At 39.2% G+C, this 26,578-nt stretch overlaps 1 protein-coding gene and 1 long non-coding RNA gene across 4 annotated transcripts in view; one reads left to right on the plus strand and one right to left on the minus strand.

Moving 5' to 3' along the window:
* The window catches only part of LOC110397361, a 41,291-nt gene extending 31,185 nt beyond the window's left edge, over window positions 1-10,106 (minus strand). For all 3 annotated transcript variants that reach the window (XR_002437727.1, XR_002437726.1, XR_002437725.1), the window contains exons 1-3: window positions 9,957-10,106; window positions 1,868-1,945; window positions 1,631-1,702 (exon numbers count right to left, since the gene is read on the minus strand). This is a non-coding gene — a long non-coding RNA (uncharacterized LOC110397361). The remainder of the gene's footprint in view (window positions 1-1,630; window positions 1,703-1,867; window positions 1,946-9,956) is intronic.
* On the plus strand, window positions 18,006-24,861 carry C4H4orf33 (chromosome 4 C4orf33 homolog). Its single transcript, XM_021393542.1, is given in 6 exon segments — window positions 18,006-18,201; window positions 18,758-18,807; window positions 18,890-18,900; window positions 18,985-19,036; window positions 19,679-19,878; window positions 22,421-24,861. Coding segments are annotated over 6 exon segments (636 nt in total). The 3' UTR covers window positions 22,548-24,861.

Below are 26,578 nucleotides of genomic sequence, written 5' to 3' on the forward strand. Positions count from 1 at the left end.
GGGAAAGGCCTTATTTCAGCAGGAGCGTCATGATTAGAGATCACACCAGACGGTACAGTGATGGCATATGGAGCATTTTAGTTCTAGGTCATTGGGTTCAAATCTGACCTAGCTCGCAGTATCCGGAAGTAATAACCATCTGTTAACTATTAGCGGCTATTTGAATTGGTCCTCTATTTAAATTCTAGTAAAATGATTCCCTTTCACAGGTAAAGATAGTATCTCAGATTCTGCTAGGTGTCCCTCCATCTTTTCATCCTCCTGCAGAATGGCCACTTAAAAAGAGATCATCCTCTTCTCAACAAAGTTGGGCCCTAAAAGAAGGATTCAGGTTTATTGGAGAAGATGTTTGCACTGGTGCTTGTCATGTAGTACCTACTGTGCGGGTAAAGGAAAAGTTTTATGCTTCAGGGGTGGCAATCTGGCCATCTTTGACAAAATCAAAAAATTTTACCAGAGAGGAACATGAAAACCATCTCATCAAACCTCCTGCATTTCATGCACTGTACAAAATAGTTTGATAAGCTCTGCTTTGTTTAATATTGTTTTAAGCTATAGCAATCCTATGTTGTGTCATTCTCATAGTGATCCAAGAATACTAATAAAACCAAGTAAATGAATAAATTAATTATTATCGCCATTGATGACTTGTATGTTATTTTGAGCCTTAATTTCTCTACCTTCAGCTTTCAACTAGGCCATTTTCTATTAAGAGGAATTCTTCACTGAATTTTTAGCTTTTCAAGACAAGTATATTTCAAATTTCAAAGCATCCAGCTTTGAAAAAGTACTTGAAATAAAGAAAATTTTCAAATTTCATTCTGAATACAAGTGGGATTTATAGTGCTATAATCAGAGAAAACGTCATCTCCTTACATTATGTCTTCAGGCTTTCTTTTCAGGTCTGTTATGTAGGTATTTCAGTAACATCAGTGCACTAGAAATTCATTTCACATAACCTTTAATACCAGAAGATTCTCTAATTCATGTTGAAGAGCACTTTACAATGTTACAATCTTAATTCATACCTATGTTGATTTGCACCTGTTCATCAAATGAGGTCCCTTATTAAGAAATCCAAATGTATGGACTTTCTCTAGCACCTTCTGCCTTTTCTGCGTCACCTGAAGTCTTACTGAGACTATGTTTTTTCAAAACATTCTTTGATTCCAATGGGAATTTCTGCATTTAAAACAGAATTCTTTGGGGCACAAAATAATAATAATCTTATGTTTCTTATTCTTTATATTTTACTCTTAAGATTTCAGTATCTTATACCACAATTATTTTCTGAGATACATTGTTTAACTAGACTTTCATCCATTTCTTGTGAGTTCCTTTCTCTACTGTTCTATCAGAGCAGCTATTGGTCTTATAAATGATGCCATTAAGAAGTATAATTCTACTAAATACAGACATTGGTAACACAAGACAAACAGATCTCAATTTGCATGGTGTTTCTGGAACTCTCCTATACTATTTGTTTGTTTTCCCCAGGAGAAATCAATGGTTAATAGAGCAACAATTGATATATCAACTTTTGATGTAAGGAATCTTAACAATTCTTGCTTTTACCCATTTTAGAAGAATCATATAGGAAGTTTTTGCTTCAAGGAGAAGAAAAGTTCACCTTGTTTCAGCAGGTTTGATTCAGGTTGAGTAGAGTACACAGCCTGCTCTTCAGTTCTCATGTAGCAAAAGCCTGGAAGGGACAGAATATGTATAGAGGATGCTGCTTCTAAGAATAGTGAACTGGCGTTTGCATGGTTGTTGTATTAGCTAGTATTGGAAGAGTCTCAGAAAACAAATGCAGGCCCACAGTAACAAAGACTGGTGGCAAGCATGATCCTCTCTTGTTCTGTCTTACCAGTTAGTGGGAAATCAAGTGGTAAGAGGGAGTTAGATGATCAGTGCTAGTTACTTTGCTTGCTCATTGTCTTTTGTCCTGGAAAAAAAAAAAAGTGCAAAAATAGTTACTTGTTATTAATAGTTACTATTGTTAATACATTACAAGCAATTATTTTAAAATACTTGGCATTGGAATTATCCCACAAGCAAAAAAAAAAAAAAAAAGAACCCAAACAAACAACAGAACAAAAAAATAGAACTATAATTTTATTTTCAGAAAGAAGCATTTCTTATTACTTTTGTTCCTCCATCTCTACAGCTGGGAAATAAAAAGCAGCAGACATTCTTACCATCTCCCATAGTGTTTTAATTCTAACTAGTTTAATTCAAGCTAATGATGAGCTAACTATAGGATATCTCACAGAAACTCTTTTTAATACTCTTCTATTACTCGCACTCCAGGAACACCTGGCAACAGCCCAGAACCTTTCTACGCAGACCCAAACCAGACTTTTCAACTGTGGTGTCTCTCAATAGAATCTACAGCTTGTGGAAGCCTCTGTAAGTGAAAGGTCTTCCTCCAGCATCAGGGAGTGGAGTGTAAGTCCAGGAAGTGAGGTGACAAGAGCAGTCAGCTAGCAGGAGCAAAGAGCCCAGAGAGATAAGTAATCACTAATTCTGAGTTCAGAGTTCCTTTGGACCTTCGTACAGAGTCACACAGAAATAAGCACTTCTGTATCTGCTCCAAGACTACTATGTCATTAAAGGCAGGGCAGCTTGCACTGGCCTGTCCTTTCCTTCCAGGCATTTCATACCTTATGGACCCTTCACTGAGCAAGTCCCTGGGAATCTCTGACCTGATGTTTCACCCAGATGAGTTCATCCAGCACTGGTTTTCTTCCCATCATTCAAGAGTCTTACCATCATGTGACATGTTTCATTCATTATTTCCACAGTTTTCTGGTACCTATCTAATTTTTCTGAGATAGATAACATTCTGAGGTATCACAGGCTTTTTCCTCTTTATTTTTTCCTCTGATGATCTGAGTCAAGGTAACTGATGCCAGGGCTTCCAGTCAGCAACGGGACTTCATCACGTGATTCTGATTCCTATCATCCCTCTCCATGAGATGTGTTTTCTTCATGCAATAAAAACATTATGTAGACTTGCTCTCCCACTGCCTAATGCTGAATGCCATCTGTTCTTAATGTCAAAAATGTTGAATTCATAAAAGAAAGAGATAAAAGTCCACACTCCATGAACGCAGTTCCTCGGTGCTCTCCAAAATTGTTGATGTGATATCTTGAATACTAAATATCTTCACATGTTAGATTACCTCCGTGCTTTCTTTCATGTCAGTTTGGAGACAACACTGCTTTTGAGTTTTTAAAAAGATGCGTGCTTTTGTTTGTCCCAGTAGTGGAAAAAAAAAGCCAAAACTTCCCATCTAAAGGTTGGGAGAAGTTTTCTGAAAAGCGCCTGGGGGCTCTAGGTTTATTTGTGTTTATTGCAACAATTCCTGTAAATACATAATGGCAGCTAAGTATTTTCTACAGTGAATTTCACAATCACAATCGATCAGGTAGCAGCACAAATACACAGTAGTACTTAGTCAGCCATAAATAGATTTACATTACATTAGTCTTTTCTCACTAAATTTAAGGAGCAGCTCCTGTTAGTGACACCAGGAGATGTTTGACATTCAACTGCTCATAAAATAATAAGACACAGAAACAAGACCAAATCTTTCAAGCCAATCCTAGTGGTTGGTAGGAAATTGCATTTAAAGGTAAGATAACATAACAATTCAAAATTGCAGAGTGACCCTGATAGAATAATAGCTCAAATAATTTAACTGTCTGGAGTATGTATTACAGAATTAAACTTTCAATGGCCTGGAATTACCATGGAATGATTTTACATTTATATGTATCTGCAAAAAACCATCAGAGATATAAAAGGAATTTCCTACGGCAATATTTCTTACTATGTATAGCTTATATGAAACAGAACATTCCATCAAAATTTCCAACCAGTTTTATAATAATTATATATTGTTTAATTCCTGCTTTAATTGTTGATAACTTTCATGACAGACTTCCTTCTGGTAAATACAAGCTGTCACTGCTGTATCAGCTCCGTGTTCTAAGATTTCTTTTAAGCCGAAGAGTTTAACTGATCTTTCATTGCTCAGCAAGATTCATGCAGTTCAATTTGTCATCACTGGCCTTATACTGCTACTTTTCAATGTTCTACCACCAAGTCTAAGTTCTGTACTTCAACTTGAAAGTTGAGTCTGTCTCCTAAACTTCAAAGACTGACACTTCAGAGCTTTTATGTTCCCACGCACGCTCCTCTTAACACAACTGAATAAAGACATTGCTCTCAGAGCTCACCTTAAACAGCTTTAGCACTACAAGTCTGTAATAATTTTCCTCTTGCTAGCCCAACCCCAATGTCTCTTCTCCCATTTTACAACTGCTTTTAGTGTTCCTCTTGGAATTCCATTCTGGACTGGCCACTGCTGTCAGAACAATGCAATGGGCATTGTAGGCCCATACCAACCTACATTCTCTCTCTTTCTGGTTTTAATCTTTTCTCAGTAACAGCTCAGAGTAGTCACATAATGAGCATCATGTAGTCTGAATATTCAAGTGACATTCCTGGCAATGCAAAAGTAGTTTTGAAAAGGTTTAGTCTTCATAACTGAGTTGATTCAGGACATGAATGGGTTTTCCAAAGAGATTTTAATTTATGGTGTGAACTCAAGTTTTCTGAATAAGTCCAAGTACTTTCTTAAAATCCTCATGGGAGTTTCTGTGAAAAGAATTTTAGAAGATTTTGCAGCAGACCTTTTTCTGTTTAAATTTTTCTCTAAAATATCAAGTTTACAATAAGGTAATGTACCAGACTCTATATTCTGTCCACAATCATCTCAAAAGAGGGGATTACTTAATCAAAGAATGTGAAGTCTTCACATGCTTACAGGCTTCTTCTGCAATTACATTTGTGACATGACCTTTTTGTTTGCTGTTCCCCATCTTCAGCTCTCCCCGTGTCCAAGCTCTTTGTTCTGTGTTTAGATAAAAGTTTTATAGCTTGTGTTTTCTTTTCAAGAGCAGGCATCTTTTTTTTTTTTTTCTCACCACAGTAATGTTCACTGAAGGATTTTGGATAATTCTGTAGACATTAACATCACCAAGATTTAGCTTTGTGAACAGTGAAATGGAGCCTGTGTGAGCTTGCATTGTGTATTAGAATAGCACTGTGGTAGAAAGGTTAATGCAAAGAGCTAGACAAACAGAGTTTAAGCTCTACACTGGCTGTTATTTTACTGAATGTACATATTATTTTTTTCCTTTTGCATCAGGTTCTTTAATAGTAACATAGGGGCAAAATATATTCCAGGTTTATAGACCCTCTGGGATTTTGATGAAAGGCGCTATAGAAAGTGCCTTAGGACTATGTAAGAGTCTCAGAGTTAATGAAGAGAAGACAAGAACTGCTGGAATAGAGGAACGTTATTTTCTTGTTTACCATTTCTTTGTTTTTATGAATAGAATCCTTTGTCAAGAACAAACTCATTGATGTGTTAGATGCTGTACAAACACAGCTTCTGGCACAAAGTCTTTACAAACTAAATATAAGGTATGAGACAATGGGTGGATGCTGGCAGTGAAAAAAGAACAGAAATTAAAAATTTTTTTTTTGAACTTTCTATTTCCTGTCTAGAGGTAGAAGTGATTCCTGGATAAAATAGGAGTAGAATTTTACAGATCCGGATTAACAAGCATGGTCTAGCATCCTTTTTCAAGGTTTTTCATTATCTTTTTCAAGATAATGAAGCTGCTTTGTGGCTATATTTATGACAGTTCTTCACTGTTGAAGGGGCATCATGGGTCAAGGCATAAGGAAACTTGGAAACTTAACAAGTGGGCAGTGAAGGCTGTTGCCACAATATTGTTAACCCCACTGAAAGTGAAGCTTCTTGTTTGCACAGAATGCTTCTGCTACAAGGAAAGTATGATTTTCTTTGTGACTCCATTTTCTGCCACAAAACAGAAAGTTTCTGCTTGAGAAAATCTATCTCCCTGCTGTGTGTCATTCCTATTTCCACAAATAAACAAGAACATTTATTAACCCAGTTAAATGTTTCTGCTACAAAATTATGTGTTTCTAACAGCACGTACTATATGTTACCAATCACCAAAAAATATGTCAATCATCTATGTGAGCCATTTATAGAAAGCAGTATCATTCTTCACTTTAAAACTGAGCTCAGGGTTTTATTATTTTCACAGTTTTTGTTCCCCATTTCTGCCACTTATTATGGGAAATGTTCTCTCTTCTAAGCGACTCCTTCCTCTGCCCTCTGCACAAGCACAAAATCAGCGTAATTCTCCTGGTATTGCAGTTTAAAGGGCAAAATGTACACGGTGCTGTTTTTGAGCCTCCCACAAACCAAGTGCTTGGAACGGGTTGTACTTAGACAATATTTCTGTTATCAGTTAGCACTTTGACAACTAGCGGGCACAGGACCTGGGCCCTTTGCAGCAGTTGGTGCAGAACTTTCAATTACATCTTTCTATTTCCCAAAGCTCCAGCACTTAATTGATAATGCACTTAAGGAATTCTGGTGGCTGGCTGACGGAGATGAAGATATAGTTTAGCTGCAGTAATGTTGTGGAATACCAATAACAAAAATCATAAAACCACATCATAACATCATATAGTGGACTGGGAGTTAAAGAGTTGATGCTGCAGTTCTGTGGACTGTTGATAGTTCTGGGTACCTGCTCTCAGAAGAGAAGAATGAACTACAGCTCCCAGAAGACTTCATTTTTCCATTTTCTGTTTAGAGGGAAAGATAAAACTGTCTAGGAGTCATGAGACTGGTTCTCTTTCTGCTTGTCTCTGCTGTGTGTGCTTGCTGGTCATATCACATACAGCATTAGAATAAGGCCTTCCGTTTTCAGACTTTCTCATTTATTTGATTTGTTAGCTTCAGTTCCGGTCATATTATATTCTGTTATCTTGCATTCTGCTATCATATTTAGGAAATTTGTTTTTTCCCTTATCTCATTGCTGCTGTTTGTTTGTTTTTCCCACCTAGGCCCATCTCCCTATCTTTTCCCTGCTCCCCTTGCCCTTCTCCTGGGGTGTGGGACCATGGGTCCCTCACTCCATTCCATAAGTCATGGAACTAGGCCAAACTGGGATGGAACCGTGACAAGTAACAAGAGCAGAAGGAAGAACCTCAGGCAAAAAGCAAATGGGCCTTATGTATATAAGCCATATACCTATGAGACAACATTAAGGTATAGTTGCCCTTTATCAAACTAGAATGCATTGAATCATATCACAGAATCACAGGAGGTTGGAAGGGACCTCTGGAGATTATCTAGTCCAACCCATATTTATATACTTGCCTCCCAAAGTCTCATAGCTGCACTTTTAGAGGATCCATGTAGATCACAAATTTCTGTGTTGGCTGGTACGTGGTGTACACATCCATTTTGTTAATCTAGAACACACCTTGCATGTGAGTTCTCTCCTTTTATTTCAATCTATTTCTGATACTGCTGGCAGCCATCTCACTGTATCTGCACCTATAAAAGACAAAACTGCCTAATGGAGAAGAAGTAACCCAGGCAAATAGTCCTCAGAACTTATGAAAAATACCATTGAGTGCCCATTGAAGTGTCACTGTAATGGTAGTGTAGTGGAAATGCTAAGTCATGGCCTGAACCAGTGCTTGAGCACCTGGTGGGAAGGCAGGGCCAACTCAGGGGAGCTCAGGTGCATGCAATGCAGCTGAGTGACTGGAAGGGGTGGAGCCAGGATCTACCCCTTCCCAGACCTCGTTTAAGGGTTGGTAGAGGGGAGGCTAAGGTATTTCTTGCTGGAGATCCCTGCCTACTTGAGGCCTTCTGGAGGTAAGCAGCTCTTTTCTGTCATTTCTGCAGCTTCTGTGTTTGGCCTTGTTCTCGTTTGCTGTAGCTGAAGACTTTGCCATTCCCCTATTATTGTGGTACCTTCTATCCCATTATAACATTACAGGTAGTTTGTGAAGGCAAGAGGTGTATTTGGGAAGGGATTGCTGTATGTTATGAAAGGTGCTTTTTCCTAAAGGTACTTGAGGAGACTAGCACATCAAGGAGAAGTAAAAGAAAATAAAAGGAAATCTTGTAGTGTTCTGGAGGAAAAAAAAAAAGGATGGTTATTACTACTTTTATTTTCCTACCTTTCCCATAACTCAAAATGTATAGGTTTGCTGGGGTTTTACAGTTTCAACAAATGTAAACATGCCAGCGCATTTCTTAATATCTGTAAGCTTTTAATCAGTCACTTGCACTATCAGTGTAAAATGGGTCTGAATTTTCAGCTACAACAACCTACTAAGGTATTTATTTCTCTACTATTATTACTCTTAAGCACCTGGGGAAAAGAAGAGCTGACAAAAGGTAGTAACATAGCATTTTTGTGTGTGGCAGTCACTTTTGTTTTTTCAAAATAACTAACATTAGATTGAGAATGTACTCTCAGTTAAGAGTGAAGCAATGTAGTCTGGAGTTGGTCTCCTTTTGTTACATCTCTTTTTGAAGCATGGATGTTGCTTCCATTCTCTTTTGGTTGTCCTTGTATAACCTGTACAAAACTGGGAGAAATTACAATCTTGAGTTATTCTTCCATGATGCATTGTCCCAGTAACTGCTATGTATCTTGACATGACCACAATACAAGTGATTAATAGTGAATTCACGCCTCTCATCTTACACGGTCTCATCTCTTCCACAAATTACAACTTTGAATCAGGTAACCACCACTGGTTAAATGAAGTAATCTCCCATCTTTTCCTTGTAATGTAAAATCTGAGGCAGCAGATGGCGTATGTGAAACAGCAACATAATGTCATTCAGTTCAGAAGACAGACAGATGGAAAGATGGACAGAAAGAAAGAACTAATTCCCTGTTTACTCTGCTGTCTCCACAGCTACTAGTCAGAAAAGTGCTACTGAAGCTTGTCGCTTCAGTTTTTCATTTGCTGTGCATGTGTTCTGTAATTCAACACCGTTTCCTTCCCCTCAGCCTTCTGCCATGGGCATTATTTTGTAGTGAATTCCTGTATGAAAAATGTGAAACATAATGGAAAAATGTGAAAGGAGATTTAAAAAAAGAGTAAGCTGGGTCCCATTTATCTTTTTTCTTTTTTTGGTACATAGTTTTGAATCACAAAGAAAATCTTACAAAAAGCTGTAGATTTTCCTGGCATTTATTGTTATTGCGTCTTTATGCAGACGGATCCTGCTGGAGGCGATAAATATCTGGTTACACAGCTAACAAAGAACTAACCAACAAAACATATATCATTAAGTGCCAAGGAAACCACTCAAACAGTAAACACCAGCAATGCCTGCTGCTATGCTTTTTTATTTCAAAACTCTTTCAGGTAGACTGATAGCTCAGGCACAAAGTTCTTCCCTTCAAGAATAGATCAGAATTGTCCAGGCAAACGTCAGCCTTTCTCAGACATGGCAAAGTCTCGTAAAGCTACCCCCAAACCACTACACATTCAGGAAGAGATCTCTGTCTTTCAAGGCACAACTCTATAATCCTCAATGATGTGGCAGAATATTCCTCTTTCCTTTTCTCTTGTGGGTAGTCCTGGTAAGGATGCACTGAATGTGGCACAGAAGTTAGAGCTAAGGAGTGGCAGAATCAATTGCACTTCAGGACATGAACTGTCTTCCCTTCTCAACCCACAGCTGAACTCGGGGCACTCCCAGACCCTGGAGGTTTCTTCCATATCAGCCCAATGGGTGCAGCTGCTGCCGTACCCATCTGCAGGTCTGGCCAGCAGCAAAACATCAACACATACACAGAAGATATTAATATTGCCTCTCACACAGACTAATGCATAACGCTCCCGTAAACAAGCACAGATAGCCAGTGCTTGTTCCTCCTCTCCACCTAAACAGGTTCAGAGCTCATGAGTGAAAACAGCTACGGTTATCCTCACTCTCTAGATTCACAAGCATGTCGCTTTGTCTTGGACAGCACGGGCTTTAAATCATCCTCATGCATGGCTGGACCCTGAGATGCTTACCTTATCACCAGCTCAGACCTCAGGAATTTCTAGTTGCAGACTGTACGCCTCAAAATGTCCTCAATGCTCCCTTGAAATCGCATGTGAGGTGGTTTTAAGCTGCTTCTATCCACTTGCCCAGCTGTGAAATCCTGTGCTTTCTCCTAGTGCTGTAAGTAATTTTGTGAGCCTCTTGCTCTGTTACATATATCTGAAGTTTCTGAAGATCTGCTCATGTAGATAACACCTGTGCCAGGGCCTGTGCCCTTTAACAATGACCGTCTGGAAAGGTACTTACCTGTGCGTATAGGTTTAACTAAACCTGAGTTTAACTCAATGCCTTAGTGGTCACTTTCTGTTTAAAAAATAAAATCAACATGGTATTTTTAGCAATAACCTTTATAGCAACTTTGCAATGACTGTAATCAATCATAACTCCACAAAAACCCCTGTGTTTCTGTTCTCTCTCCCCATGTGGAGAGACACTGTTTTATCAATATTATGAATTAATAACATGTTTTCTATGGTGTTTAAGAACTTCTGACACAATACAGATGTAGCCTTTAATAAATGTTACTGACAGCTCACATCTGGAAATATCCAAACTAAGATTCCACTATGATGGCATCTAAGTTGAGAGCCAAGAAGTTATCATACTATTCATGGAAGTTAAAATCTGCATGAAAATAAATACACAAACATGCACACTTATATACCTATGCTTGTATGCCTTTATTGAAGCCAGGGGCATCTGTTTATAGCTGACATGATATTACTTAGGGAAGTGTTAGGAAATACTTAAAACATGTAAAATCAATCCAGTACCACTTCAGAAGTATACTGTACAGTGACAGGAAGAAATTACTACCTCTTTCTGTGGAGGAATGTATTTAGTCTTTTTAGTAACTTAATGTTTTACACTTTATATTTCATGAGGCAGAGAACTTTGTACAACAAACCTGGAAATAATTTTACTACAACATGCAATGCGCTTACTTCTCTTCATCAATGATATTCAACAGCATATTCTGTTTATTTTCCTAGTCATTTTTGATCTGTTTTAAATATGACCGAGATTATTGAACTCCCTCAACTTCTTGTTGTGGAAGCCATCTGGTATCTGGGCATAAGGAAAGAATGAATATACATGGGGATATATGCAGCCTGTTGTGCAGCATGCACAACTTCTAGTGACAGCCAACTTGGTTCCACCAGTAGAGCTGGGACAAGTCAGGACTTGGTTAAGGACACAGAGTTTGGATGACACCTGGGGTGAAAGCACGCTTTTAAATGTGTGTAACTTTGCACCTGTCACAAGTTGAGCTTAGCATCTATAGAAACAAAATTGATGAGAAAATGAAATGTTTGAATACAAAATAAAGCTAACAGTTAGAAAGGTTACCTCTCTCCCAGAGGAGTGTCAGAGTTATGGAATTCCTGCAGTTCATTATGGATTTAATAGCGCTAGAGTCGCTGGGATCAAAATCTCATGCATGCCAACTAAGCTGGGAAACTCACAAGTCAGTTTTAAAATCCTCCTTGTTCTGTATACACTACATATGGTGAAGAAGAGATAAGTGACCTAGTCAAGTGAAAGTTTGCCCTCTGGCTCTGGCCTGTGCAATCAGCTGGTGGAGCCAGACCTGCTGCAGGGAATGATTAGCCCTTTTCCAAAAAGTTCGTACATGCCGCTTAGGATCCATGTAAGAAGGGACCTGAATTTCATTCTCTGCAAATCATTATTGTTCAGGATAATTACTATGATGGAATAATACCTGTGGGAGAAGCATCTCTTTTTCTCTAGGAATGTAGTTAGTCCTCTGTACGTTGCACAAAAAGATGAGAAATGCTCTTAAAAGACCGTATCATTAAACCTTAACTGTAAAAGTAATTCCCATTTGAATAAAGTCTAGCATAGTTGAGAGTAAATCCTTATACAATTTTTATTGGTACACATTTTCATAAAAATAAATGTTTTTTTTAGCTGAAAAAGACCTTATTTTGTCTGCTGGCAACGTACAAAGTTGGTGCTAATTTGATCATCCAATATGCGAAACAGCTAGGTGCCTTTATATTTTCCCAGATTTCTTCAGCCATAAGAAAAACAAGGCAAGTTGTTTTGCAAAGCAAGTCTCTCTGGATATTTAGACAAACAATAAGCATTTATTGCATTATCAATTTTGTCTGTGTACAAGCTGCTTTCTTTTCTTCCAAAGGCAACAACTAAGTGAACATGAAATTATTTAGTGGGATTACATCCTCTTTTGAAGTGTTAAGTGTGGCATCTACTTAATGTTGATACTGAAGATCAGAATTTCTCTGTATGGGAACTACTGAATTGTGAAAGAAAAAGGAATTTCAAAGAAAAAAACTAGTCATGGTTAATAACACACTGCAGGAGTGAATACTAATGAAGCAGCAGATGCAAAGACTTCAGATAAAATTGAAGGCAGGCAGGAGAGATAAGAAATCCTTATGTAAGGCATATGCACGAAAGACAATGACAGTTCTTGTAACTGGGAGCTCAAGCACATCAGAAATCTAAAAAGTAATTTGGCACTAACTTTGCTCCAAGCGAAGAATGAACTACTTGTTCTCCCTGATTCTCTGTCAGTGTAGAGTATAAACAGAAGAGGCAGGATGACTACCAATTCCACACCTCTGCAAAGTTTGACATCTTACTTTCATTAAATCCTTTCTCTTGCTCTCTCACACACTTACATAACAGACACAAAGACGTATAGCTCTCCCTAGGTATAAGCAGGATATGCTGCTTTCTGTGTGTACCTGGATAGGTGGCAGAGTGGCTAAGGCTTTGCTGTGTCTGCTGCTTGTGCCAGAAACTTTGAGATAGCAAATTTTGTCTGATGCAGCTGCACTTGTAACTCCAAAATACAGCCTGCAACTCCTTTCCATGGCAGGATCTGCCTAGTTCTAGCTTATGTTTCCTGGCATTGTGGAATTCATTGAGGAATTGAGAGATAGTTCAGCACACACCTCACAGAACTAATGTAGTGCTTGAATGGCTTACTCAACAAACTGGAAAGAAAACAAGACAGGAGATTCTTTTTACTGGTTTTAAATACTCGTAAGTGGTAGATGATGGAGGCCATGCGAGAAGGTAAATAGAAAATGCCTGCAAAGAACAAGAGGTAAAAATCAAAGAGATGCACTACTGACTGGAAGAGAAAAAAACAGAACATTGACCAAAATAGATGCAAATAATTCTAGTTGAATTTCAGAGATTAAGAGATTAACATCTTCTGACAATGTCAGATTGGGTGGAAAGCTAGACTGGAGAGATAGGTATACCTCAGCTAGTTTGTGTCAGTTGTAACTCTTGTACGCATCTCCAGTTGAGTAGAAACCAGAGGGAATGCTCATCAGCCAAAGGCAGATCTGTTTACGTTCTTGAAATTTCCTCACAACAAATCTTCAATTTTAAGATATCTCGCTCTTGCTGCATATTGTATGAATGTAATGTTATCTCTCAGATAACGGAAGCAATGTTCATCCAGGATTGACATCTATTAGTTTTTTGCACCTTCACATAGAAGTTTATCCAAAGAGTAAGCCAGGTATCAGTGTTCATCTGCTTGTGTATTAGTTTACATCAATATAAGGTTTTGAATTTCATTTGGTTTACCTCAGTTCTTTTAAAAAGCAGAGAGGCAAAGCTGAGCTTCTACTTTTTGTTAGTCAGTTTGGATTGCTGTACGATTTCTTGGTATCCTTCACTGCTACATATCTTGCATTGAAAGAGTTTGAAGAATGTTCACATCCACAGTGTTTAGGCTGTCCTTGATTGTGAAGAAAGGACAAATCTTCCATGTTTTGTACATGTACCATGGCTTAGACACAAACCAATCAAAAGGAATACTTTCAGGCGGTAAACTGCTCTCTTGTTCACACCGCCAGCTCAACAGCCTTTTAAAAAGAGAGCTTGAGGATGCGTAGCGGTATGATATGGCCTCTATATTTCAAGAAGTGTAACAGTGACATCTAGTGCAAGAAAACGGCATGGCAGGGCACAGAAATATCTTCACTATTTTCTTTTCTCCAAAACTGATGCAGAAGTCATTGCCTGTCAATTTTCTGTAAACTAAGATTACAGCATTATCTTAGAGGTTGTATTTTATCATATTGACATAAAAGGTACTCATAAGACTTATTAAACCTGTATACACAGTGCAAGAGTCTGGAAAATATAATGGTTAGTTGCTGAATTCTTTGGTTTCACTTGGTATGACTTCAAGAACAAGCTGCTAATCACTGCAAGATTCTCCTATGGAAAATGTAATTTTCTGATCAATACTTAAAGCCTAAAAGATGCTTCAGAGTACCAAGACATTAGTGCAAGTGGAACAAAGGGAAAAGCAAATTTCACATATTCTAGCATGAATGTCATTGGGAAAAATAGTGACAATCTACTGTAATAGGATAAAGGAAAAAAAAAAAAAACAAAACATAAGAAATTATATACTGATATACATATCTTGTATAGTCTAAAGCAAAAATCCATACCACAGCTAGAGATCACTCTCTGCCTACACTGAAGGATCATAGAAGGAAGTGTGGTGCATCTATCTGTCCCATGTGTGGGCAGATAGACAGCATACCTGACCCATAGTCTGTATTTTGGTCAAGTAAGTGGTAGTATTTAATCTGGTTTGGGGGCTGGGGGAGGTTCATAAGCCTGAGAATAATAGGAAGGTGGTGTACTACAGCTTACCTGAGAAAATGACTGTACTGTGTAACACCTGGTGAGAAGGACTGTTCTATGGGGAAGGTGGGTGTACGTGAAGTCAGGCTGATGCCAGTCGCTTGTTATTGCATAGGAAGAGAAAAATGGGGCTCTTACTAAAAAGAAGGGAAAGAAGTCTAGGCTGAGGATAATTGTCAGTATAACTGAAATGCCGAAGAAACTTTTTCAGTCTTATGAGAGAGTTAAACTGCTTTGCTGATTCTTGGGCTCATGTCAAGTTCTCTCTTTGTGGTTAAGAAGAAATTTTACAAGTTAATGCTTCATCCAAATAACAGGATTAAAAAGAAAAATCTTACAGTATTTCAAATGCAGAACTTTTTATAGAGTGTAAAAACTAGCTGTGGTAAAGAAAAAAAAGAAATGTGACATCAGATGCTTTGGAGAATTGAAAACAAGGCTGGTTCTGAACTACTCTTAAAGAAAGAGAATATGATCATGGTGTCCTAGCAGGCATTTTCGTATTACCACTTGGGTCACGGATTTCAGGTACCTCTTAGACTACTTATGCAAAGGAAGTGGAAGAATTTAAATGGAAATCTGAGTACGTGAAGGAGGGAAACAAAATATCATGCTTTGAAATTGAAAGGAATAATTGTTACCTGGAGATGGTTCAGCAAATAGAAAGAGAAAATAAGAAACTTATGAATCAAAAGGACAAACAAATGCAAGCCATCTCAAGAGGGTAAGAAAAATGAGAGAGAATACTGTGACCTGACAGTGGAAAAAAATGCATCAAACTAAACGGCAAATATATTTTTTTCCAATGTTACTATATGGGAAACAAATAAGTTGTGCTAATTCTAACTATTTTATAAGAAACATAACCTTAAAGTGTTACAAATTTGCATTTCTTGTTTTTCATGATCATTTCATTTTTTCCTTCACCCTTTTTCTGGATGTCTTAAGTCAGCTTATTACTTAATATATTGCTTTAAATTTTCCATAATCTTTTGAAAAGTTACACTTTTCACATCACCATCTCTGGTTTTGATATAGATTTGTCTGATCTTTCTCACCTTTTTGCCAGCTTGAACTTAAAGGAGTTCTCATGCTCAGTATGAACATCTTGATGGAAGCTCGCCAGTGAGACCATTGCTGATCATGTCAGGCAATTAACATGGAGTCATAAGAAGATGGCAATGGCAAATAGGGAAGTGCAATGCATGGGGTTACATTCTGTCATAAAATCATAGGATGGCTTGGGTTGGAAGGGACCCCAAGGATCATCACGGTCCAACCCCCCTGCTACAAACGGGGCTGCCAACCTCCTGATCTGGTACTAGGCCAGGTTGCCCGGGGCGCCATCCAACTTGGTCTTGAACATCTCCAGGGATGGAGAGTGCACAACCTCTCTGGGCAGCCTGTTCCAGCACCTCACTGGTCTCTCTGTGAAGAACTTCCCCCTGACATCCAATCTAAGCCTTCCCTCCTTGAGCTTAGGGCCATTTCCCCTTGTCCTATCACTGTCTTGTAAGGTCTGCATAACACCTCCAGAATGTGATAATTGTGTTTCTATGAGTCTCAAGAAGTGGAATATCTGGGTAGAGGTTAAATGACCCAAGTTAGTGCTCACCTCTAGACCAGGTGGTTGCAGCGTGGTTGCAGAGCCAACGGCTGCCTGCTCATAGGGCCTAAGGGCATGCCATTGTCAGTCAGGCTGTGTACTGCCAGTTCCCTCGTGTGTCTGGGAGCAGCATAAGGGAACAAATCGAGGGTCACTCTTGTGGAAATGGAGCATAGCTCTGAACAGACGAGGCATGGGACTGTAAACTTGTTGGAAACTGCTTGCAGTGCTTGTTTTGCTTCTGAAATAGATTAAGGCTTCTCTTAAGACTTGTGCAAGACTTGTGCAGTTGTTTCTATGTAACACCAGATGTTGGAGTGCACGTTCTGTTGAACAAGATGTGCTCATAGTTTTCCTTGAAATCCTTTAACACTTGCAATGGTCACCAAGCAAAGCTTCAGAGAATTTTTTGTTATTTTGCTTTTCGGATTCACTGGAGATATCCATCAATCTATTCTTCTCGTACTACAAAGTCATCTGACAGCATGTACTGGTGACTGCTTAGTTGATCTGTTGACAAATATTTGGTGGTCTTGGCAAGTGTTTTGCTAGGCAGTGAAATAGCTTAAACTTGGCAAAACTTCTAAAAGTGATTTGTAACCATGGAAGTCTAAAAGCTTTTGAAAAGCATTCCTGTATCTGCTTTACAAAGTTTATATTATTTATTAGAAAGTATTTTAGCCTTTTGTTTGAGAACATGACTTGATGATTGAGTTTGTTTGAAAGTGGGGCGGGCAAAAGTGAACCTTACAGCTAGAGGATTTGCAATAAAGCAGCTGACACCATAAACTGTATCAGTATTAAGAGTTTCATTTGTTTCCAAGCTTCCGGTCCTGGCACTGGTGATCTAAGGCTATGTTGAAAATTATACAGTAGTAAAAGATGTGGCTGTTCTCTTACTGACAAAATGACTGATAGGCCTTCATTAGTTTTTTTTCTGGTTTCTTGTTTGTATGGAGGTAAGGGCTCATACGGAATACTGTAACTTCTTGCTGTACCAATGGTTCTCACTTTCAGAATAATCTGCCTGGGATTATGGAAGCATGGCTGTAGGTGGGTGTAAGCACAGCCCCCGTCTAGTCTGCCCTGGGAGCCCATTTGTCATGGACCTGAGCAGCGCTAAGGGGTGTGTGTGTGTACATGCAGTTAGAGTGGGGGGTGGGCAGGTCTTGGTTTGTAAGCAGGCTGTAGCTGGATCCTGTGCTGACTGCGTAACAGCAGGGTGCTGGGAAAAGCTCTATTTGGAGAGACTCTAAATTACAGAGCTGATGTGTGGAAGCTGCTTTTGTTGTACTAGAGGCAGATACTGTTAGGGAGGAGGCAGGGACTTATTTCATTGTACTAATGTTGTTCAGGCCTACAGTGAGGAATCCAGCTAGTAGCGTCCAGTCCTTTACTTTTACCTGCCTGGATGCTTTCATGTGCAACCTACTGCAGGGAGCCTGGTTCAGCAAGGGATTGGACTGGATGATCTCCAGGGGTCCTTTCCAACCTCTACGATTCTGTGATTCTATGAAACAATGCTTTTAGAACCAGGCCTTGTTCTAGTGACCATCTTTCTTTGCCCATAAATAGGACTGAGAAGAATCAGTTGACTCTTTTTGGTTATGTTTGGGAGCTTTATGCTTATTTTTTTCAGCTACTTAACTGTGGGACTTTTCTGTTAGCCAAGCAGACAGCGCGGTTGGTGTTGGAATGGTATCTGGGTGTTTGGATGGAAGCTTCCTTTCTTATTTATCTTATGCAGAATACTAAGATGGAATTAAGAATTGAGCATATGCAGGACGGTTTACCCGTGAGCCATGACCCGGTAACAACTGCACTGAAGTCATACGACAAAGGACTGCTAATGCAAGTCAGCGCTCCCTTCTTTAATGATCCTCCAGCACCACTTGGAGCACCAAAGAAACCCTTGAGAAAGCTGTAGGACTGAGAAGGTAAGTGTAACTGTTCCGCTGCAAGTATCTGGTTTGTGCAGTCACTGATGTTCATCTGTGATTAATGTACCTTTTAAATTTCTCTGATTACTTTCTAGAACGGATCTAATTCAACTGCTTTGTCCTGAGCTCTCGGGAAAGGAATGCTGGCAAACAACTTGGTTGTAACTCCCGCCACAGTTAAGACAGTTCCTGAAGTAACCATGAACGTCATACTGTATTCAACTATCAAGTCCCTCTAAATGTGTTGAGAGGGATACTCCTTCCCTACGTGGTGAATAGTTTTCATAGCACAATTGACAGTAAGGTGAATGATCAATGAATAGAACTAGAACTGTGCTGTTGTCTTCATGTCAATAGCATTTTTAAAAGCTCCTGAAGTTAGGATTACAGCAAAGCCCTTGAATTAGAAAGCATCAGTAGCATGTATGCAGCTAGTCAAACTCTGGGAAGGCACAGGCCAAAAACCATTGTGAAAACAATTGCTTGTGAAAGTCTTGGAATATTACGGAATAGATAACTGGTATGAGATAGTGACAGCCTGTCTCTTTTTAAGATGTAGAAGCATTTTTTTTGAGTGACAGGACTGAACAGAAGTTGAACTTGGTCCGTAAGCATGGCTTGCTTAAAAGGTCATGAATGCTAATTTACATTTCTTTTTCTGATGCTTGTAAAATGCGTGCATGAGGAAAGGTGTGGGTACAGAAACAACTTGGATATGGAGGATATATGTCTTTGTGGTGGTTAAAATGTTATGAAAACAGTGACTCTGATTTTTGACAGTCATGGGCAACACTTGTTGTTGCTGCTTTCTGGCCAAAGAAGAGCGTGGAAAGTAAGTGGTCGGGGGCATTCGTAATGCCAATGGTTTACGGGCGTTTGGCTCGGTTCTGTGATGAATGGGACAGGGGACCCACGGACCCACGCCCCGGGAAAAGGGAAAAAAAGGGTAAGGAGATGGGCCTGAGAGCGAAGAACAGCGGCAACAATCTGAGGAGAAACAAACTAATTTACTAAATAAGATATCGGAATGCAAAACAACACACTATAATACAATATAATTACCATTTAAGCTGATAAATCCAATACAGAGAGAAAGAATGTCCAAAGTCAAGGTGGGCCTTACTCTACTACCAACGATAAGACGGCTGGAGAGCGAGGTGCTGCCAGGACGAGAGACGGGTGGGAAAAGGGATGAGGTCTCGTGATCTGCAAGTTTTTATCTTTTCCCTCTGGCTGGAAACGGTAACAGAGGAGCAAAGTACCCTGGGGAATGTAGTAGTCCTTCTCTTCCAAGAACCAGGTACATACACTACATGATGTTATGATGTGGAATACCAGTAACCAAAAATCATAAAACCATGACATTCCACCCCTTATTCCCTTATTTGTAATGTCCAGAACCTGATTGTTTTTCGATACTTGTTGCTCGATTAAAAGATAAAGAACTTTTTTTTTCCCCCCTCATGTTTAACAGGAAGAACTTCCCTTAGAATTTGATGTGGCCAGAAAGGAAACCAAATGCAAGGGTAGAGCTCATCTTCCTTGGAATTATTTTCCACCAGGCACTAACATGTTCAATGCACTTGCAATTCATGGCTCAGAGGAACACAGAAAATACAAAGCACTTTATCCTGTGCCTGGACAAGAACTTCAAGAAGGACAGAAACCAGATTTGTAAGCATAAAATTAGTTCTTCTGTAATATATTTGTGCTCTTCTTGGGATGCTTGTAGAAGAAACCGGTCTGAGTGCCACTGGTATTTTAATTATACTGTTTAGCCCCAGATCCCCTGTACTTTGTGTAAAGAACTGCCAGAGAGCTATAAATAGTGCTTGATTTCTGTGTTATCCCCCTCAGTGCATAGCAAATGATGCGTTTAATATAGTTTGCATCTGTTATCACCTTCCTTAGCCAAATCATAGGTTGCTTGTTCTTTATTGAAATGCTATTCAGTGTTAATTGTACCAGAGTAATGTCCAGTGGATCTCTTTTGCTTCTCCTATAGTGTTCAAAACAACTTCACCTTACAGATGGCTCCAGGTTATGTAAAAACTTGAACAGACAGATGAAATTGAGAGGTGTAATGAAAGGATGCCTGTTATCAGTAGCAAAACTAGAGTATGTTGATATTTATATTGCACTGTGAGTGGGCTTGTTAATTTTCTGACTGAATCTGAAACAACTTAATACAGGCTGTTACTTGTGGGCAGTTGACATAAATGAGCTAGCTCTAGAAGTCTGCAATAGTTCTCATGAAAACTTGTTACTCAACATGAATTGATAGCTAGGTAAGCTGCAGAATGCCTGTAATATTTTTAAAGAAGGAATTCTTTTTTAGACTACGTCTTCATAAAAATCCTGGCTTTTTCAGACATGGCTAGCAGATGTATTCATGTGAAGAGGTTGCTCCTTGCTGTTTCAATTGCTCTTAGTTTGTCTTCATCTGTTAGATGGACACTATCTATTTAGAGAATGTCTTTTACTTAAATTATTAATGGTATCAGATGTGCTATTTACTGTTTGGCAGCTGTTGAAGTATTAATAAGAAATTAGCCTCTGTCTTCTCTCAGTTGTTTCTGTTTGGCAATGTAAAGGAGTAATTCTTAGCAAGAACCAATTCATAATGTTTAAATGCAAATGAAATGAGGTCTTGCAGGAAGAAGAATATTTACTAGCTTCAGTATCCTATTCTGCCAGATTTCTGTTAGGAGGGGATATCATAGAATCATAGAATGGCCTGGGTTGAAAAGAACCTCAAGGATCATCCAGTTTCAACCCCCCTGCTGAGTGCAGGGTTGCCAACCACTAGACCAGGCTGCCCAGAGCCACGTCCAGCCTGGCCTCGAATGCCTCCAGGGATGTGGGGCATCTACAACCTCCTTGGGCAACCTGTTCCAGCATGTCACCACCCTCTGTGTGGAAAAACTTCCGCCTAACATCTAACCTAAACCTCACCTGTCTTAGTTTAAAACCATTCCCCCTTGTTCTATCACTATCCACCCATGTAAACCCGTACCCCCTCCTGCTTATACCTTCAAGTATTGGAAGGCCACGATGAGGTCTCCCCCAGAGCCTTCTCTTCTCCAAGTTAAACAAGCCGAGTTTGCTCAACCTTTCTTCATAGGAGAGGTGTTCCAGCCCTCTGATCATCTTGGTGGTCCTCCTCTGGACCTGTTCCAGGAGCTCCACATCTTTCTTGTACTGGGAGCCCCAGGCCCAAATGCAGTACTCCAGATGGGGCCTCACAAGAGCCGAGTAGAGGGGACAATCACCTCCCTGTCCCTGCTGACCCTCCTCTTTTAATGCAGCGTAGTTGAACTTCCAGGCTGCCAGCGCACACTGCCAGCTTTTGTCCAGTTTCTCATCTGCCGGGACCCCCAAGTCCTTCTCCGCAGGGCTGCTCTTGAGGAGTTCTTCCCCCAGTTTGTATAAATACTTGGGATTGCCCTGGCCCAAGTGCAGCACCTTGTATTTGTCCTTGTTGAACCTCATTAGGTTCTCGTGGAATCACTTCTCCAGAATGTCCACGTCCTTCTGTATGGCTTCCCTTCCCTCAGTGTATCGACTGCTCAACTTGGTGTCATCTGCAAACTTGCTGAGGGTACACTCGATTCCATTGTCTATGTCATTGATAAAGATGTTGAGGAGCTCTGGTCCCAAGACTGACCCCTGAGGGGCACCACTTGTGACTGGCCTCCATCCTGACATAGAACTGTTGATCACAACCCTTTGGCTCTGACCTGCCAACCAGTTCTTAATCCACCAAACAGTCCATCCTTCAAATCTATACCTCTCCAATTTAGAGAGAAGGATGTGGTGAGGGACCATGAAAAGGCTCCGTCGCCATTCCCTCGTGCACCGATGCTGTCACTCCATGTGATATCCCTGTGATATCACTTTCCAGTAGGTCAAAAGTTGTAAACAGTATTTGGCTGGAGTGCAGATATGTTGTAAAGCAGAGCATCATTTTGTTTTTGCTCTGACTGCATTTTCAGTCAACATAAATTGAGATAGTTTAAAGGTGGGTTCTTTAACTTCGTTTCATACTGTGGTACTTGTTTGTAGCTCAGGATTTTGCTTTCTTTCCAGTACAAGATTTTCAGAAACAGTGTTTACATTTCCAGAAAGCATGGAAAAAAGCATCAGGTAAACCTACTGGGAATGTTGAAAGAAGGTACTATGAAACTTACTTATCTTTTTTCTCCTTTATCTATAGTCATTGTCTGGAATTTTTCCAGGAATTGAACCTGAAAGAACTAATGGGAGAAGACTGGAAGCAGCCTGAATCGGATATATGGAAGTCTCATGCTAATTCTCAAAATGGATTGAGGCTTAAATTTTGATAGCATTAAGTTTGGATCAAACTGTATGAGGACAAGTTATTTCGGGCAGAGTTCATAAATATAAGATTAGTAAAGTTTCATTGACACCAAAAGCATTGATCAATCACAATATCAACAGTAAAGTCTCTGCGTCAGTTACTTTTAAAAGTGTGAAGTGTGCAACTGCCGATGTTGCAGTTTATCTGAGTCTGGAGCTCTTAATCTGTGCAATGCAGATGAATTGATGCCTTCAATGAAGAGAAAATTGTGCTAAAATTACAGTTGTGTTTCCATGAGAGCTCTAAGGCTGATAAGGCAAGTGTCTGGCTGGAATCTCTTTCTTGCAGTTGCTGCATTTCTGCTGTATTTTCACCATGTTTTGTTTTTCTTCATAACTGAATGTGACCCTTGTGCACCTAAATTTTTTGTTGCAAACAGGAGAAAGAATGCCTCCTTCAGGAACAGAAGATAATGTAACTGTCATGGTTTTTTGTAATCTGGTACTTACACTGCAAGATGCTGTGGAGGTACAACACTAGCTAGCCTCATTCCTATACAAGTTTTCTATTTCAAGTATTCTTATATTCCTGTGCAAGTTTTCACTTGCACATTGCTGAAGGGGAATTTTTATCTGTTACTTTATTGGCAGAAGTCTCTGGTTCAAATTCAGTGTGGAATTTCTAATGATAATTATGTGCAGAGGGTAGTCTTTTTTTTTTTTTTTTAAAGTTTTGTGCACTCCAGGCAAAGCTTCTGGGGAAAGTTATGTTTAGTAAGACCTGGATACAGTTGTATGTCTACAAAAGCTTGGCCTTTTCAAGTAACCTTAAGGATTCAGCTCAGACATAAAAGAAAATTCAGACTAACAAATATTGTTTGCTTGCCTCTTAACCCCAGAAGAATGCAAATGCGTTGTGGGTACCTACTTTTCTCCTTATTAGCATGTGTATTTTAACACCACTGGGTACTGTTAGATTGTAAGATCTAATCAGTGAACTTTCACAGAATTTAGTTGTTCCTTTCTTGTCCTATCTAAGGTGTTAGAAAATAGGAAGCTTTCCCACTGACTGGATCCTATGTCTGAAAAGTGGATGACTTGAAAATTAAAATTCTTTGGTTTAGTTCAGAATGAGAAGAATTTGAATCAAGATGTGGTTCTCAGTCTGTTGTTGCTAAGAGGATTTCCTGCATCTGTTGAAGTGTCATCATCACAGAGTGGAAGTTGGTCATATTCTATGTGAGAAGGATTGTTCTGAGAGTCTGAGGGCACGTGGTTGAGTCAAGGGAAAGAGTATGTGGTAGAGGGCTACAGACTGCTGTATAGTTTAGACCAACGCAAGTTGTGTGGAGAAGTTAGGCAGGGGTGACTTGTTCTGTTATGAAGATGGACCGTCTATGAAGCTAGTGAGTGAGTGTCACACTCAAAGTAGAGAAATGTGGTTCTTTTCTAAACAAACGGCCAGAAATAGTGTATGAGAATTTTCTGTTGTTTCAATGGGAGATGAAAAGGGTACTGAAACTTCGAAAACAAAAAAATAGCAAACAGGTTCATGGAATTATCTCCGCTGAAAATAACTGGGAGTAAGGAGTGCAGTAGAGCAAACATATGCTTTTTTTACTTTTTATTTTCACTCTTCCTTAGGGATCTACTTATGATAAAAACCACTGTGCTAGATGGATCATTAGTCTAAAACATAGTAGCTGTTATCTCTAGAAAGAAAGGCTGAAGGAATTGTTATTTAATTCCCTGCAGTTGTTTCTCATTAATTACAAATTACACTAGAAGTGCACATTACAGCCAAGAGACAAAGCAACCGCTCTTGCTGATGTTCTCAAAAATCTCATGCTGAACCAAGGTAATAAGAAAGGAAAAGAGCACCACAGCAGTAGAGGTGGAATATGGCTTGGGCTCGTCTTACATCTAAGGAATTCCATGAAAGGATTTGTGTTCATTCTTCTCCACACAAAATGGCTTTCTTTAATTGTTGTGTACAGTTTTTGTGTGTTTCTTGTCATGAGCTGCTACTAGATGGAAATATTTACTTTGAATAGTTGATAATAGAGCTTTATAGTTTCATGTCACCTGATTTATTGCAGAATAAATATTCTATGATACAAACTTGTTTTTATAAGATTTCCAAACCATATATCACTTATTTCATCCCTTTACAGGCTTTATTTAATTCATCTTATGAACAGCGATATGTGTGCTGAAAACACACACACACGTTCCCAGGTTTCAGCACCACTTGAAAACACTCTCACTCACACTCTCTCTCTCTCGCGCGCACTCTCTCTCTCTCACACTCACACACACACACACACACACACACACACACACACAATAGCAGCAAGAAAAGCTCTTTTTATTCAAAGGTGTAGCACTCCTTTTATAATACTTGTTATCCACTATTGCCATCTAAAGCTTACTCTCTTAATGCTGATTGGATATTTTTGCTGAGGCATGTAGCAGTGAAGCATGAAGCAGTATTTTCCATCTATTGACATATCAAAAGGTAGCTTATCGGATCATTTTAGTTTGCCATTTTTCCTGCGTCACGGGTACATTCTTTGGTCAACTAGTCCTTGTTCCTTCGGGGAGGGGCCTTTCTCGTTACATCTTGTATCCTCGCAACCGCCTATTACAACAGCGTGCTGTTCGATTTGGCATGTGATCATATGGTCACACACCTGAAACCAAGAACTATTAAATATGTGCGCTGCTCTGAAAATAATGCCTCCTGCTTTATTCTGTTGGCCCATGATGTCAGCCCCCCAGAAATCCACAAACCAACTCCCTAAACAAAAATAAATTTGTAAGCTAAGTGAGTGAAATAAAAGAGACCCAGACATCAGGATTAAGAAGGGCATTGCAGGCATTTCCTTCTTTGGAGAAAGTTTTTTCATACTGGCAGTTCCTTTAGATAAGACTGTTTCTGCACGGTGCATCTCTGTGTTGTCAAACTTAGTGAGATTTAGCACTCAGGATTGAACAGAGTTTCTGATCTAATGAGAAATGCAAATTCTTTTTTCTTAAATTTTTGCACCTGCCTAGTTGATTTTAGTAGGGAAGTAAATAGAATGCTTTCCATCTCAGTTAATCTGTGGATTTGATGCTTGGGTGAGGCTCTCCAGATTGGTTAGTAGATTTGGTAAATGATGTAGGGAATAGTAATCGCATTCTGCGTGTGTTAGTGTCACAGTGCCAAGTCTTCCTTTTCAGCCTCATGAGTCCACTGTGCCTGAAGTGCTTAGAATCACGGTAGAGTTGCTTTTGAGATGTGTAATTTATCTTTCAAAATGGAGATGATTGCACAGGCTGTCCTAGGTGTTGACTGTTTCTCCCAGTGTGATATTCTCAGTAATGTAAAATACTGAGTTCATTTTTATTTTTTATTTCTTCTTTTTTTTAAATATCTTCCTACTCCGCGGTTCTTGAATGTATTCTGAAAAACCTGTATGGTTTCCAATAATGTCTGTTTTTCTACTGAGATCTTTTTTTTTTTCCAGATCAGCAAGACTTGAATAACCTCCTTAAAGTAAACTTTGTCTAAAAACTCTGTGCAACTTCTCACTCTTCTATTTAGCTTGTGCATCAGCATTTGTAACTCAAAACATTAGTTTAGTCATTCTGACTGGGTTTTGTTCACAAAAGTTGTCTGCTCTGATTTTAAACTTCATAAAAGCTATCCTGTATTTTTTTTCTCATTGAATGATGAATTTTTAAAGAAAAGGTAGTGCTAATTGAAAAATTATTCATTATTATACATAGTGATCTTGAAATTAGGCATTTGTATGGACGAGTAAATGGCTAGTTTAGAACTCCTCCTCATTGTCTGGTTTTGCATACAGCAGCATTGTAACTAATTTTGATCGTAAGGATTTATTTGTTTAAAATAAATTCCAAGGATTATATAAAATGACTTCTTTCAGACTTTGGTATGAAGCTAGGCCACCTGTTTTTTGGCAGCTGTGGCTTTTTCTAACTTCTTTCTTAGTTGTAATGTTCCCTAAAACACCTGAGAATAGAATACAAGGGCTGCTCCAGAAGT

Source organism: Numida meleagris, chromosome 4 (assembly GCF_002078875.1).
Source record: "Numida meleagris isolate 19003 breed g44 Domestic line chromosome 4, NumMel1.0, whole genome shotgun sequence".
In the NCBI taxonomy this organism is placed as follows: Eukaryota; Metazoa; Chordata; class Aves; order Galliformes; family Numididae; genus Numida; species Numida meleagris.